The sequence below is a fragment of the Penicillium cinerascens genome, assembly GCF_028974065.1.
Source record: "Penicillium cinerascens strain IBT 15544 chromosome Unknown contig_24_segment0_segment0, whole genome shotgun sequence".
NCBI lineage: Eukaryota > Fungi > Ascomycota > Eurotiomycetes > Eurotiales > Aspergillaceae > Penicillium > Penicillium cinerascens.
This window is the reverse complement of record NW_026695290.1, coordinates 1,962,154-1,977,436: the sequence shown is the minus strand read 5'-3', so window position 1 is coordinate 1,977,436 and position 15,283 is coordinate 1,962,154. Positions and strand designations below refer to the sequence as shown.

General features: G+C 50.5%; 6 protein-coding genes across 6 annotated transcripts; all 6 read left to right on the top strand.

The window, feature by feature from the left end:
- Positions 1-118: 118 nt before the first annotated feature.
- On the top strand, positions 119-529 carry N7498_003853 (putative Yippee zinc-binding protein Moh1; the record flags this gene model as incomplete). Its single annotated transcript, XM_058450915.1, has 2 exons — positions 119-217; positions 296-529. The coding sequence occupies 2 exons, from the start codon at positions 119-121 to the stop codon at positions 527-529; spliced, it is 333 nt and encodes a 110-aa protein (XP_058310377.1).
- An 836-nt stretch (positions 530-1,365) lies between these two features.
- Positions 1,366-2,776, top strand: N7498_003852 (alcohol dehydrogenase family protein; the record flags this gene model as incomplete). The annotated part of the gene is made up of 6 exons (XM_058450914.1): positions 1,366-1,502; positions 1,560-1,706; positions 1,759-1,855; positions 1,916-2,380; positions 2,439-2,560; positions 2,674-2,776. The coding sequence occupies 6 exons, from the start codon at positions 1,366-1,368 to the stop codon at positions 2,774-2,776; spliced, it is 1,071 nt and encodes a 356-aa protein (XP_058310376.1).
- Positions 2,777-3,310: 534 nt separating this feature from the next.
- On the top strand, positions 3,311-4,542 carry N7498_003851 (KH domain-containing protein; the record flags this gene model as incomplete). The annotated part of the gene is made up of 2 exons (XM_058450913.1): positions 3,311-3,710; positions 3,854-4,542. The coding sequence occupies 2 exons, from the start codon at positions 3,311-3,313 to the stop codon at positions 4,540-4,542; spliced, it is 1,089 nt and encodes a 362-aa protein (XP_058310375.1).
- Positions 4,543-6,019: 1,477 nt separating this feature from the next.
- Positions 6,020-7,058, top strand: N7498_003850 (uncharacterized protein; the record flags this gene model as incomplete). The annotated part of the gene is made up of 4 exons (XM_058450912.1): positions 6,020-6,224; positions 6,275-6,341; positions 6,406-6,876; positions 6,929-7,058. The coding sequence occupies 4 exons, from the start codon at positions 6,020-6,022 to the stop codon at positions 7,056-7,058; spliced, it is 873 nt and encodes a 290-aa protein (XP_058310374.1).
- A 656-nt stretch (positions 7,059-7,714) lies between these two features.
- N7498_003849 (NAD(P)/FAD-dependent oxidoreductase) lies at positions 7,715-8,728 on the top strand (the record flags this gene model as incomplete). The annotated part of the gene is made up of 2 exons (XM_058450911.1): positions 7,715-8,112; positions 8,167-8,728. 2 exons carry the CDS (start codon positions 7,715-7,717, stop codon positions 8,726-8,728), a joined length of 960 nt encoding a protein of 319 aa, XP_058310373.1.
- A 340-nt stretch (positions 8,729-9,068) lies between these two features.
- Positions 9,069-15,245, top strand: N7498_003848 (uncharacterized protein; the record flags this gene model as incomplete). The annotated part of the gene is made up of 2 exons (XM_058450910.1): positions 9,069-9,753; positions 9,820-15,245. 2 exons carry the CDS (start codon positions 9,069-9,071, stop codon positions 15,243-15,245), a joined length of 6,111 nt encoding a protein of 2,036 aa, XP_058310372.1.
- Between the last annotated feature and the right edge of the window lie 38 nt (positions 15,246-15,283).

Here is a 15,283-nt window from a genome sequence, read left to right as displayed (position 1 = left end):
CTCTTCAGAGGTCAAATCTGCTGTTTCAGCTTCTCCCATCTCCAACCTTTTTCCGTACCACCCACCGCTAAACCATAGTTTGCCCGTCCTCCCCGGACCGCAACACCAACTCGCCATCATGGGTCTCTCGTACAACGTCTACCTGACCTCCAACAAGATTTTTGGATGCAAGGCATGCAAGACTCACCTTGCAGATTACAATGACATTATTAGTCGGGTGAGTTTCCCTCCCCTCTCTTTTGGAGATGCTTTGCCCGTCGCTCCCGACAGCCGCTGACCGAACACGTCACTCCAGAATTTCCGCGGCCAGCATGGCAAAGCCTACCTCTTCAATACCGTCGTGAACACCACCCAATCCGACCCCGTCGAACGTAACATGACCACCGGAAGACACATTGTGCGCGACATCAACTGCCGTCAGTGCAAGGAGACGGTAGGGTGGAAGTACGACAAGGCATACGAGAGCAGCGAGAAATACAAGGAGGGCAAGTTTATTTTGGAGGAGGAGCTGTTGTGCATCGTGTGTTAAAGGGCATGGTCTTGACCGACGAGCCTCCGGGTATTGTCACGACCGGTGAGCCCTCAGGCCTCGATACCACACCTGTCTCCCCTCTTCATCTTTCCCAGCTTCGGTGTTTTTGATAGCGTTGCGCAGTGCGCATGGGTTTCTTCGCTTTCATTTTTGCAATGAGCCTTGTTTATTGAAGCCGACGGACCGAACCACTTGCAGGACAGGGTTCTGTGTGCAATGGGAGGTTCCAGGCAATGCATCCTGGGCATCACGATATGGCCGCTGTCTTGATTTGGAAGCTATTTTATGCATCTTGCTTAAAAACTTTGATTCTCATATCCCTCGGAGACCAACATAGGCTAGATAAGATATGATTGTAGTAGTCGTAGAGTCGCCTATTTGCACTGAAGAGAGACAGGGATCTCCTGGGGGAACCTTGGAGGAATCGCGCAAAATGACGGGCCCACATAAGGCCGACTTTGATATTTATTTAACTACCACTGAACCAAGATACTCCATAGATATCTACGGTACCATTCCCATCCAGCCCATCTACAACTTGAATGTTCACAGCTGGGGCTGGCCTTCAAAGAGAACTAGTTGACCCTCCGCCTCTGTCTTTTCGCGGAACGTACCCATTTAACCGTAGCGTAGATTGTAATCAGACCCACCCACAGAAAGACAACGGGACCCGCAAATTGCTCGATTGAATCCCCTTCGAAAGACACTCGCAGCCGACCGGGCCGGCAGTTCTGTCGAAATCACCCGCATTTGACTTCCTCGCTAAGCCCCACCTTTCCAATCGGCACCATTGAAGTGTGAAGCCTCCAGCAAGCTGCACAGAACTAGCAAATATGTCGACCCCCGGAATGATGCAGGCGGTTGTTTTTAAGGAGCCGTTCAAGGTTGCCGTTGTACAGAGACCGATTCCCTCGGTGCAGGATCCGGAGGATGTTGTTGTTAAGGTGGGATATACGGCGCTATGTGGGAGGTAAGTTGTAGTGCTTTGTATATATCTCATGGAATTGAGTCTGACGAGCTTCTTTAGTGATCTCCATACATACCGTGGCATTGAGCCTAGTCCCCCGGGGCCTATCATGGGCCATGAGTTCATGGGTGAAATTGTTGAGGTCGGCAGTGCGGTGAAGACGCTGCAGAAAGGTGATCGCGTGGTAAGCTCCTTTACGACTTCTTGGTATGTTTTCTCTTCTATTCGGTCTGTTGTACTGCATCTGACATTTTGATAGCGGCAAGTGCTTCTACTGCAAGCAGGGCTTCTCTTCGCGATGCGAGAAGAACACTCTCTTCGGATGTGAGCGCTTGGACGGTGGTCAAGCCCAATATGTGCGCCAATTTCAACTCCATTGATCTAATGTATAGCATCTAATACTAATGGTTACTTAGGTCCGCGTTCCCAATGCTGAGGGCACCGTCATGAAGGCCCCGGAGGGTGTCGATGACAAGTATCTCGTCCTGATGGGCGATATCTTTCCCACGGGCTACTTTGCCGCCAGCAATGCGTTCAAGAACTCTACCCAGGAACAGATCGCCGAGCAAACGGTGGTGGTGATCGGCTGTGGTCCCGTCGGCCTTTGCGCGCTCATCAACGCGCTCGAGTTCAAGCCCAAGCATTTGTTGGCCGTTGACTCGGTCCCGTCTAGACTGGAGCTTGCCAAGTCGCTCGGTGCTGAGCCATGGAACTTCATGACGGATCGTGAGGGTCTAGATAAGCGTGTGCTGGAGTTGACCGAGGGCCGGGGTGCCGATGCAGTCATTGAGGTCGTTGGCCTCAGCCCTGCTTTGCGAACTGCGTACGACTTGCTGCGACCCTGGGGAACTATTAGCAGTGTGGGAGTTCACAATGCCGAGGTAAGCTCTGTTTTACTTCGAAACGGGTGATGCCTGTACTAATGTGTGTTCTTGTTAGATTCCTTGGGATGGCAACGACGCCTATAATAAGAACTTGACTGTTCAGATGGGCCGATGCCCAGTGCGCTCAGTCTCTGACAAGGCACTGGCGGTTCTGAAGAAGAACCAACATAAGCTTGGGTGAGTTTATCTAAAGAACAGTCAAGAAGACGTCGATAAGGTGGTTTGAGAAGACGTCTTTCGAGCCTTGTAAAAAAGAGCAAGAAACAGAGCGCTAACATCCTTTTAACCAGGTTCATGACGGAAAAGATCATGCCTCTGTCACAAGCAGTGGAAGCGTATGAATTGTTCAATGCAATGAAGGTGCAAAAGGTGGTGTTTGTGGCGGATGAATAAAGAAAAGATAGATTTTAAAGTGTGGCGTGTACATAACTGTCGTCAACTGGCGTCTCCGCTTAACTCACAACGTTCCTCCACCAACTCTGTAACTCTTTCACCTTTCACTCCCCATCGACATACCCTCATCGTCCTTCTCTCTCCTCGTCTCCTCTTCCTCACCTTTCCCCCTCCTCCCCTCTCCTCATTCTCCTTATCCCCCATCACGCCCCGGATCTCCTGCATCTTCCGTCGCCTTCCCCTCTCTCCCACCTTTCTCCACCTTCCATCTCGGTCCCTCATCGGTAAGTCGCCCAACATTCAAGTCAGGTCGACCCCGTCGCTCTTGAGTTTCACACGTATTCGCACGTCGCGCAATACTCCCATCGATGTGCGCTGCGTTCTCGTCATCGCAGAAACTGACCTTGCCCGTGCAGTGATTTCCCCTCTATTGACGCCGCTGCGACCGTGTGACCTCCGCCAACCACCACCTCCATCCTAATCGCTATCTCACCTCTCCAAACCCTTTCTACTTCCATTGAACAACCGACAAAAATGGAGGCTACCGAAGTTCACCAGGCCCCCCTCCCCGTGGGCGAAGAGCCCATGCCTGATGCCGCCTTCAACGACTCCATCGACCAGGACGCCATGGACATCGTTCCCAAGACCGAAGAAGAGTACGCCCAGTCGATGCTGACTTTGCGTGCGATCGTTTCCTCCAAGGAGGCCGGTGTCATCATCGGCAAGGCTGGCAAGAACGTGGCCGACCTTCGCGATGAGACTGGCGTCAAGGCCGGTGTGAGCAAGGTCGTTCCCGGTGTCCATGACCGGGTCTTGACCGTCACCGGTGCTCTGCAGGGCACTGCTCAGGCCTACGCGATCGTTGCCAAGGGCCTGCTGGAAGGCGCCCCGCAAATGGGCATGGGCGGCATCGTCTCTAACAATGGAACCCACCGTTAGTCACTCGGATTTCTTTTCCCCCTCGTTAATGCACTGAGGCATTTCCTATCGCACGGTATTACCGGAACGATGAAATGCCGACTTGATTATCTGCCTTGATTTTGAACTGGATCTGACCACGTGCTAACTTATTTTCAGCCGTTCGCCTTTTGATCTCTCACAACCAGATGGGCACTATCATTGGCCGCCAGGGTTTGAAGATCAAGCATATTCAGGATGCATCTGGTGTGCGAATGGTCGCTCAGAAGGAGATGCTGCCTCAGTCTACGGAGCGCATCGTGGAGGTGCAGGGCACCCCCGAGGGCATCGAGAAGGCAGTTTGGGAGATTGGCAAGTGCCTGATTGATGACTGGCAGCGCGGTACCGGCACCGTCCTCTACAACCCAGCTGTTCGTGCGTCTCTCGGTGGTTCTCAGCCCATCCAGAGCAGCCCGGCGAGCAACAACGGCTATGCCAGCCGACAGTACAACCGTACCGGTAATGGTGCCGATTTCAGTGACAACGGCGGCTACAACCGACGATCCTCGGATGCCGGCGCTCGCGGATACCCCATGGTGACCGAAGATGGCGAGGAAATCCAGACTCAGAACATCAGCATCCCCGCTGACATGGTCGGATGCATCATCGGTCGCGCTGGCAGCAAGATCACCGAGATCCGTCGAAGCTCCGGCGCCCGCATCTCGATCGCCAAGGCTCCCCACGATGAGACCGGCGAGCGCATGTTCACCATCATGGGATCTGCTCAGGCCAACGAGAAGGCCCTGTACCTTCTTTACGAGAACCTCGAGGCCGAGAAGACTCGCCGCAGCCAGCTCCCCCAGGAGTAAAAGCCTCGGAGGCTTTTGGGGAGCCCGACATGGCTTTTTTGCGTTTCTTTAAATTAACGACCCCAAAGACTGTCGGTCATGATCAGCGGCGGTCATGTGCAAGCGCGTTTCTTTGCTTTTTGTTTCATTTCCCTTCCTCCAAATTCCTTGATGTATTCCCTCATCTCATGTGTCGCTTCTCTGATCAAGAGGCAAAAGTTTTGCTGCGATGGACGGGTCCACGTGTGTTAGACATCAAGTCTTGTGTGATCCAATGGACCACTCTGCGTTGCGTTGAATCGCAAATTGTACCTCTCCCGATTTGATCGCTGCCCACCCTGGAACTCTGCTTCATAACGCACTGCGACTCGAAATCCGGCTTGCTTTTCAACTAAATATTACTCCGCCTCCACGCACGATTCTTCGACCACTACCGCACCAAACCTCCGGGCATCATCGCCTTCTGTCTCTACCTTCCACTTGCTCACCTCGTCCCCATGGAAGCTCCGCCTTTCGCTCACTCAACCTCAATCCTCGACGCGGGCGATGACTCTCCTCCATTTCCCTTCGTCCTCGCTTGACGGCTTCCCTTTTTCCTGCCTTAATCGTGCGATGCCCTTCACCTTTACCACCTTTTCCTTTGACCGCGTCTCCTCCCTGATCTTACTACGAAACGCCCGAAACCGAAAAAAAATCCCGTTCCCTTCACCGTTCTCCTAATCGTCGCCTTCAATCCGCCCCTTATCTTCGCGTGCTCCTCTTGTTTCCTCTCACTCTTCACTATCTTACTGCTCTAAATGTCGCTCGGACATGTGCCGGCATATCTCGAGTTTACTACAAATACTAAAAAGACGATTCCTACCTGCCGCGGATAGGCTACGATTTGACATTGTCAATCTTGTTTCTTTCGTATCTGCCGTAGTTGTTGTCCTCATATTAGATTGCGAGGGCGTGTAGACCGGGCTTGCGAGCCAAAGAGCCAAGATACTTGTTCAGCTGATCGGGTAGACAGGTCCTGATGATGGTCAGCTATTTGATAGTCTCCCGAGGTCAGCACACCAATGAAACTGGGAATAGGAAGTTTTTAAAACGTTAATAGAAGCATACCGGGTCCAAATGGTGCAGTCCGTTTCAGAGATTGAACATAAAAGAGTTCGTTCAGCATCGGCGACTTACGGGGCTGGCCTCAAGGGTCCTCTCGCCCTCCTATATTCCCCGCTGCCTGGAAGCCAGCCCACAGATAGATCAAGCTAATGAAAATCGGAGAATGAGGGATGATAAGTATTTGGGTCCGATTACTCTCCGGCCTCTCCGGCCCCTCTAGCAAGCGGTACGATAGTCGCCTAACAGAGGATACGATAACCCCTTGAACAGGAGCCTGGTGCACGTCAAAATATTGATAAAAGGTCGATAAGCACCCTCCTGTAGTGAACTTGCTTTTTTAACTCGTCACATGCAGACACCGTTGTAACTTAACCTGAATCAACCTCGAAGCAACATGGCAGACATCAGCGAAGACAAGCTTTCGGAAAAGAACGTCGAAGATGTCGGAAGCAGATATTTTCTGCCGCGAAACGTGGAGGAAGCAGAGCGAATGCAGAACCAGCACGAATGGCTGAAAGGAGGCGCTGATGGCTTGGTCCTGGCGCCGATTGATTTGAACCGTTCAAAAATGCGCGTTCTCGACGCCGCCACTGCAGATGGTAAGAAACTGAATTATGGAATTTTCAATCCTGATGCTAATATCCTTCAGGCTACTGGATGCAGGATGCCAAGTCTATCTTCCCCAAAGATACAGAGTTTGTTGGCTTTGACAACGCGTAAGTACTAAGTCCCATCTGTGACATACTATGTTCGTCTGGGCTCACGTTCTGCGCCTCAAAGCCCCGAAGGATATCCACCTCTCAACAGCAGCCCTCCGCTACAGATAGTGAAGCAAAACCTGGTAGAGGAGTTCCCTGCCGCATGGAAAAACAGTTTCGACTTCGTTCACCAACGATTCGTCATCCCATTGTTCAAGACGGAAGAAGTTCCACTGGTACTCCGCAACCTGATAGGCTGTATGAAGCCGGGCGGTTGGATCCAACTCGTCGAAATGGACTTCCAGACCCCGGTGTCCAAGCCCATCGAGTCATGCCCGGCTGTCCAGGCGGTCCATAAGTTGACCAGCACGGTGGTCTCGGACCCACTCGCTTCAACGAAGCTGGCGGGTCGATTGACCGACGAAGGGCTCGTCAAGGTGGGATACAAGGCAATTGAGATGGTTGCTGGTTCGTCGCATCCTGATCCCGAACTGGGAGAGCGAGGAAAACGAAACATGCTGTCGGTTCTCGGTTTCTTTCAATCGGTGGCCAAGTAGGTTTTGCATTCAAGAATAACCGGGAAAGCAATTACTAACGCAATCTAGACCTGAAATGATTGGGATGACGGAAGAAGAATGGAAGAGTTTGCCGCAGCGCTTTGCCGAGGAGATGAAGAACCATCATGTCGCCCTGAGGGTGTACTTTGTCTGGGGTCAGAAAGCCGCAGCTCAGTAGTTGGGAGTGAGCACAACAAACTCTGGACCAGGTAACTTGGGAAGGCTTGCTTTAGAACAAAGTTCTGATGATACAGGGATGAATATGAATACTATCAACTAGCTCCCTTCAAAGTTGTCCAATGAAATGAATCTGCACATAAAACTTTTGACTTTTCCTCCATATAAAAAACAGAGATGTATGACCTGGCGGGTTACCACGGATGGCGTTGGAGAGCAGGACGGACACGTCAACACAGCCATAGACTCAATAGCAAATACCGCCAGAAAATAAAATAAGCACTAGTCGGATGACTGGGCCCGCGCATCCCACATGCAGGCAGAAATGTGTCAATGTCGCGCAAGGTACTTCGGATGGATGATGGGGACCCTGTGAACGCGCAAGGCGCCGCCGATATCCTTAGAACATGCGATGAGAGCCAATGAACTTGACAAGCGGTAGCTATGCAGGGTATTTTTGTAACATTTAATCTCCGGCGGGCACTATATCGGCTCTTAAAAACCGAAAGCATCCTTCCGCTGCTTCCGCTGGGGGCGTCCTTGGTAGCTGTGCCCTCGCCGTGCGACAGAAGTCATTTCTCTCTGAAATCCTCGACACAACAATTATACATACCATCAAACTTTTTTTCTCGATACGAAGTCAAATAAACTCTGGAAATGGCAGGTTCAAGTGACGCTCTCATTATCGGTGGTGGACCAGCCGGCCTTACTGCGGCTCTCACCCTGGCTCGTCAACAGCAGAGCTCAATCGTTTTTGATGCTGGAACCTATCGAAACGACCCTGCAGACTACATGCATTTAATCCCTGGATTTGATCACGTCAAACCGTCGGAATTCCGAGAGAAAGCCAAGGACAATATTCTCTCGAACTATGACCAAGTCCAGTTCAAGAAGATAGCTGTGTCCAGCGTTCGAAAAGACGAGTCAAATGGAGGCTTCTCCCTGACTGACGAAGCGGGAAATGTATGGAATGGCAAGAAACTCATCCTTTGCAACGGCGTCGAGGATATTTACCCCAATATCGACGGCTACGCTGAGTGCTGGGGCAAGGGAATGTAAGGGGATACCAAGATATCTAGTGAGCTGTTTCAAGCTAATCATTGAACCAGTTTCCACTGCTTATTCTGTAAAGGCTACGAAGAGCGAGGATGTACATCAGCCGGTGTTCTTGCAGTTGGTGGACTTTCCAAAACCCCTTTGGCTCTGCACGTCGCCCGGCAGATATCCACACTCAGCCAGACAGTCACAATCTACACAAACGGCTCTGAGGATCTCGCCAAAGAAGTGAGCGCTGGATTTGGGACATCAACCGTGATGAAGGTCGAATCTCGCAAAATCAAGAGCCTCTCCAAGCAACACGAGAAGGCGAGCGTCCTTCTCGAGTTCGAGGATGGAAGCAGCGTGATAGAGGGATTCCTGGCACACACCCCCGAGACCAGACCTCGTGGTCCCTTCGCGGAGCAGCTAGGCCTGGAACAGACACCTAGTGGCGATATCAAAGCAGGTCCTCCCTTCTATCAAACCACCGTCAAGGGTGTGTTTGCGGCTGGTGACAGCTGTGGAATGATGAAAAACGCTCCCCATGCTATCTTCTCCGGTTCTTTGGCTGGAATGGGAGTATCGGCTCAGATTGCGGCGGAAACTCAGGGACAGCAGCCACTGTTTGGTTAAGAGTTTAATTCAAGGACCTTTTGCAGGGTAGTAAATAACACACCAATCTTTTCTTTTGCATTTATCAGACATGGTAGAATTTTGAAAACAGAAATCATTCATTGAAGTCTATATGCAGCCTTACTTCAAGAACCGTATCATGAGCTCGAGTCTTGTCAACCATAGAGCTTCCCCAGGGTGGTTAGAGCCTGGCTCGGCCAGTTGAGGCGTAAATATCCGCCGAAGCTTAGTCTCCGTAGAATGAACAATATTTTGCCAAAACCAACTCACAGCAAATTTAACTAAGATCTTACTCTCGTCTCTACGCCAGGTTCCCCAGGAACAGACCTGCCTTTCAAGCATGACACCACACGCTACCTCCGAGTCGCCAACCGTTTCGGAGAGAGAACACCGGCCTCAGTCGATATGTGCTCTGATCAAGGCAAACGTTCGCAATCAGCCAAATTCGATTGCCGCAAATCAAGGAGACAGAGCCTTAACCTACGAACAACTTGACAAGGCCTCGCTGTTTTTAGCTGCTTTATTCGATTCGCATGGTATAAAGGCAGGAGATAAAATCCCAATCTTTCTCTCCAGATCTCTGGAGAGTGTCGCAGCTATTCTGGCGCTGATGCGATTGGGCGCATGCTTTGTGCCTATGGATGCCAGAGCTTGGAGCCAAGCGAGAGTTGATGCGGTTTTGCGAGCCGTCGAGCCGAATATTGTGGTAGTATGTGAAGGAACTGAGCTCAATGCCATGGGGCACCCGATGATCGATGCAGAAGGTGTTCGCTCCACGTACGATGCCTCCTTCAGCGAGGGGGAAGCTCCAACCATGACTGGAGAACTCGACTCTCCTGGTGACCCAGAGCAACCAGTATACATCATTTTCACGTCCGGGACAACGGGGAACCCAAAAGGTGTTGTTATTCCTCGTCGATGTGTTGAAAATTATGTTATGCAAGGATGTGAGAGAGGGATGCCTTTCAATTTGGGAGTTGGTAGCGACGAGAAAGTGCTGCTCTTGTTCTCTCTTGCTTTCGATGGTAAGTGCAGCCGAGGGAACTGCGGAAATCTGTAACAGGATGCTAACCTAAACCTCCATATTCCAGCCGCCTGGGGAGTTTTCTTCAGCTGCCTCTGCCATGGAGGCCTTCTTGTCCTCTCTGAACCAGAAAGGGTTCTTGAGGATGCGAAGGTTTGCACTATTCTTCCGGCAACGCCTTCGCTCCTTATCACATTGGGAGATCCCAAAGCCTATCTTCGGGCCAAGAATATCTTTCTCGGAGGCGAGTCTCCAAGCCCAGCACTGATCGAGAGATGGTGGAGCCCCCAGCGGCGAATCTTCAACTGCTACGGGCCGACCGAGACCACAATTTGTACCAGTATGGCCGAGTTAGGACCTGGGAGCCCCATTATTCTGGGCGAGGCAATGGCAGAAACAGAATTGCTCATTCTTGATGAGCACCTCGAGGAATCTACTGAAGGGGAGATATGTATCAGTGGACCCGGTCTGGCAACTGGGTATTATAAGAACGAATCATTGACTGCCGAAAGATTCATTACCTGGAATGGCCGTCGAGTGTACCGGACACTTGATCGGGCTCGTAGAGCACCAGAGGGTATCGTCTTCTGTGGCCGAGAGGATAGCATGGTGAAAAACAGGGGCTACCTCATCAACCTCGATTTGGACGTTCTTCCTATCTTAACTTCATATCCGGGTGTGCATTCGGCGGCTGCCTTGATGCACGAGGGTAGACTGGTAGGAGCTGTCATGCCAGAAAGCATTAATGTCACAGAGATGCGACTGCATCTATCTCAGTCTCACGATGAGTTCGTCGTTCCTGATCAGATCAAGGCCTTTCAAGAGATATATCGCACATCCAATGGAAAAGTGGACTTGGCCAAGTTGCGAGAGACTTTCAAAACTATATCTAACAAAACTTTTTCAAACATCACGGGCGGCACTCGCTTGGAAATCCTTCAGGAAGCGGTTGCTGAAGCCTTGGGGCATCCTGTTGGCTCAGTGACCACTCAATGCAGCTTTTGGGAGCTTGGTGGAAACTCCCTTCTTGCTATCAAGCTATTGTCGAGCCTCAGCCAAAAAGGGTATAGAGTCAGTTTTCAGGAGGTGTTTGCGCCGATTCCCTTGGCTCTCTTATCTGAGCGACTGGAACCAATTGGTGCCCCGAAAGAGGCACAACTGGCGTCCTCAATGGACACCACGCAGAATGACTCCTTCATTACGTCCCCGATTACGGCAACACAGATGGGAATGATTCGATCTTCCATTAAAAGTCTAGGAACGAGCTACATGCTGGTGACCATCGGCCTTCCTTGGAAGTCTGAAACGGGATACAGTGACGAAGTTCGAAACGCCTGGAAAGCAGCTCTAGAGCGGCATACCATATTCAGAACAACCTTTGACCTGATTGAAGGCATCCAGAAAATCAGTTCTGAGTACTATCACGACTGGGAAAGCCGTTGGGTGACTGATGAAGAGTTACCGTTCGCTCTCATGGCTGAATCTGACGAGTTGATCAAAAGCACGGGTTATGAAAAAGATAGCAATGTTTTCCAACCCCTCAACATCTTTCGACTTATTCTGAATGAGAAAAATACCGATGCCACTTTGCTGTGGCTTGTTCATCATAGTCTTGTTGACGGCTGGTCCATGAGTAACATCGTCAAGCAAGTCCAAGCGCTTCTGGAAGGGGAAACTTTGAGAGACGTGCCTGCGCAGTTCTGGCAGTTCTCGCAGCATTTGTCGCAGCAATCCAAGCTCACACGAGACAAGGAATTGGACTTTTGGACGGAAGCGTTTTCCAAGGTTGCCGATGCTGTGCCATTGACCCTTCCAAAGCCAACGGACCAAACGGAAGAGCAGCGTTTCGGCACTACTACTGTCAAAGTTGCCCTCGAATTGCCCCAAGTCGAGCAGATATGTCGAATTCAGAATGTTACATCAGCCGCAATGATACATGCGGCTTGGGCTCTTCTACTACAGTCTTATACAGCACAAGAGCAGGTCACATTCGGAACTGTTTTCTCGGGCCGTGACTTTCCTCTCCAGGGGATTGATACTATCGTGGGCCCAACGTTGAATACATGTCCCTTTCCAATGAGCCTTGTGAACTGCAATAGCAAGCTCAATTTCCTTTCAAGCGTGCAGCGCCTGCTCCTTGACATTAGCTCGCACCAGTGGTCAGCACAAGAAGCATTGCAGACTATCATGCCAGGAAGTCACTCCAGAGTTTATCAGACCACTCTATTCCTGGAGTACAACTTGCCGGGGTTTGAGGATTCTACTTGGAAATTCTCTCGTACCGACATTCCAGAATTTGGATTGACCGTCATCATCCAGCGGGAAGGAGACCATCTCCTGTTCCAGAGTCTATATAACCAGACAATGTATACAAAACCGGTGATTCAGCGCATGATGGTACATTTCCGAAACATTTTCCTCGCGCTGCTCGATCCGCAATGTCAGACGCTAGCCCAGGTGCGCGGACGAATGTTGGAGCCGAGCGAGTTTCTCTCCTTGATTACCAATTCGCCCACTTTTATGGACTCCTACACAGGTCCGTCTAATCTCAAAGACAGTTTCGAGATAGGTGTCGATCAGTGGCCAGACGCCGTGGCAATTGAATCCACAGCCCGATGTATCACATATCGAGAGCTCGATCAGCTGGGAAACTCTGTCGCCCAAATCATTGCAGTCCGCACTTGTCCCGGCGACGCCGTAGGGATAATTAGTGATCGGAGCATTGAATGGCTCATTTCTGTCATTGCAGTGATCAAAGCTGGGGCTATCTATGTTCCACTTGATACGAAGCTACCCGCCGAGCGAATGCGTATCATGGTACAGTCGGCTAGAATGAAGCTTTGCATCTTTCCCAGCGAAGACTCTCATTCCAAATTCCAAAGCATTTTCCAGAACAACATTCTTTTGCATCAACTCCTGGAAGGGGAAAACCCGAATATGTGTTCCCGGCTTGAGACAGTAACAAAGGGAGAAGATGTTGCATACATCACCTTCACTTCCGGGTCCACAGGCGTTCCCAAAGGTGTCCAAATTCCACATCAAGCAGTGGTCTCATATCTGTCCTATGGACCTGCTCGCATGGATGCTCGTCCAGGCCGACGCCACTCACAGATGTTTTCACCCGGATTCGATGTTAACCAAGCCGAGATATTCGGAACACTCTGCTATGGAGCTACTCTCGTCTTGGCCGATCCAGCGGACCCATTTGCCCACTTGTCACGAGTTGACGCGACTATGATTACGCCATCATTTCTCTCGGTTTTGGATCCCTCCGATCTTCCGAATATTGACACCATTCTCTTTGCTGGGGAGGCGGTTCCCCAGGCTCTTACAGACCGGTGGGCAAACACTAAAACTGTCTACAACTCCTATGGTCCATGCGAGTGCACGATTGGGTGCTTGTTCCAACCTCTCAAGCCACACAAGGAGGTCACTCTAGGGCGAACAATTCCTCGCGTTGGAGTTTATTTGCTTGATTCCCAGAATCAGCCAGTTCCCATTGGCGTGCCTGGCGAGATTTGTCTAAGTGGCATCCAAATTGCCAATGGATATATTGGCGCTGAAATGGAATCTGTTTCACGAACTCGCTTCATTCCGGATCCGTTTGTGCCTGGACACCGCATGTATCGCACTGGAGACTGCGCAGTCTGGACAGAGGACATGGAGCCCAGGTTTCTGGGGCGATATGATAACCAGGTCAAGATAAGAGGCTACCGAGTCGAGCTGAACGAAATCGAAAATGTCATTCGGACAGTCAGTCCACAAGTTCGTCGGGCAGTAGCTCTTGTGAGTAATGATAACATTATTGCCTTTGTTGAGCCAGAGAATGTCGATATCCCCGGTCTTCAAAAAGCCCTTCGAACCAAACTGCCCGAATATGCTTGCCCTTCGACCATCGTGGCATTTCCTGCTCTACCTACGATGCCAAATCAGAAGCTTGATCGCAAGGCATTACAGTCCCACTTGAATTTGACCATGATAAAGAGCCAAAAACCATTGACATCACTCCAATCATTGGTGGCTCAGGTTTGGCGCGAGGCGATCGGCCTTCCCGAGACCGTCGAAATTGGCGAAGATTCGGACTTTTTAGCACTTGGAGGCAATTCCCTTTCACAGATAAAAGCGGCTCAAATCACCAGTAGAAGACTGAATATAAAATTGCCCATGGGGCTCTTCATCTGGAACACCGCTTTGTCGGGATTGTGCGAGGAGATTACTGATTATTTACCCGACGAAAGCGGGTTGTCTGACCAGCGCTCTTTCGCTTCATCCTGGAAAACGGCTAAGACACCATATACAAGTGTCTCTCACATCGAAGAAGAGTTTTTCAAATTGTCGACCTCGTCTCCCACACCTCAAGCCTTCAATGTGGCCTGTCACCTGCGACTGAAAGGAGACATTGATCCAAAACTACTCGAGAAAGCCATTGCCCAAGCCACTTGCCGGGAACCAGTTCTCCAAAGCAGCTTCAGAGCCGTCAATGATCATGTATTACGGAGCCAATCTCATTCTTCCTGTGAAGTGATCATGGACAAGCTGTCCGAGCCCTCAATCAGCAGCTTTGCAAGCCGACCTTTCGATCTCTCGTTTGGGCCATTGACAAGAATCATGATCAACCAGAACAGTTCATGGCTCGATATCGTCATTGCGCAACATCACGCAATTACGGATAAGGTTGCAATGAAGTTGCTTCTACAAAATATTCTGGAAGAGTATCATCGTGCCTTGGGAAGCGATTCTGAAACAACAGGGACTGCGCCTGCCCAGGAGGTCCCAGACTACACCGTTTGGGCCCAGTGGCAGAAAGATCATCAGTCATCGCTCTCTATGCAGAATGAACATTCCACATACTGGCGAACCCAACTACTAGATTCACCCAGCCCTCCATTCCAATCGCCTGGGCAGAGTCCCAGAACCTATGTCGGACACTCACAATCTGTTAAATTGAAGCTCCCAACACTTAGGGGATCTATGGGACTTTACGTCGCTCTCGTTGGAATGGCACTTGCAAAGGTTCAAGGATCCCGAGATGTCATCGTCGGCATACCGCATATTGATCGCACTGAGCCTGGCACCGAGTACCTTCTGGGCTGTTTCCTCGACCGCCTGCCAGTGCGTGTGAATATGGTACCCGAAAGCTCGGATGATTTCGAAAGTCTGATAAAAACTGTGCAGACCTCGATACAAAATGCCCTGGTCCACTCTATTCCCCTCAAAGACATTCGGAAGATCACTGGACAAGACGAGCTTTTCCAAGTGATGGTTGTGTATAACAGGAGGGAAGATTCCATCGCAAAAAGCATTACAGTTCCTGATATCGAATTGGAATCTGGACTGGTAAAAACAACGGGTGCAAAGTTTCCGCTTTTGGTTGAATTCATAGAAGAGGAGGAACACACAACGTGTGACTTTGAATACATGGAAGATATGGTCTCCGACGAAACCGTTGCTTTCATTTCGCAGACAATGCGGGAGATCTTGTTATCTTTATAACTTTCTCATTATTGAATAGAAATTTATTTGACATTTGA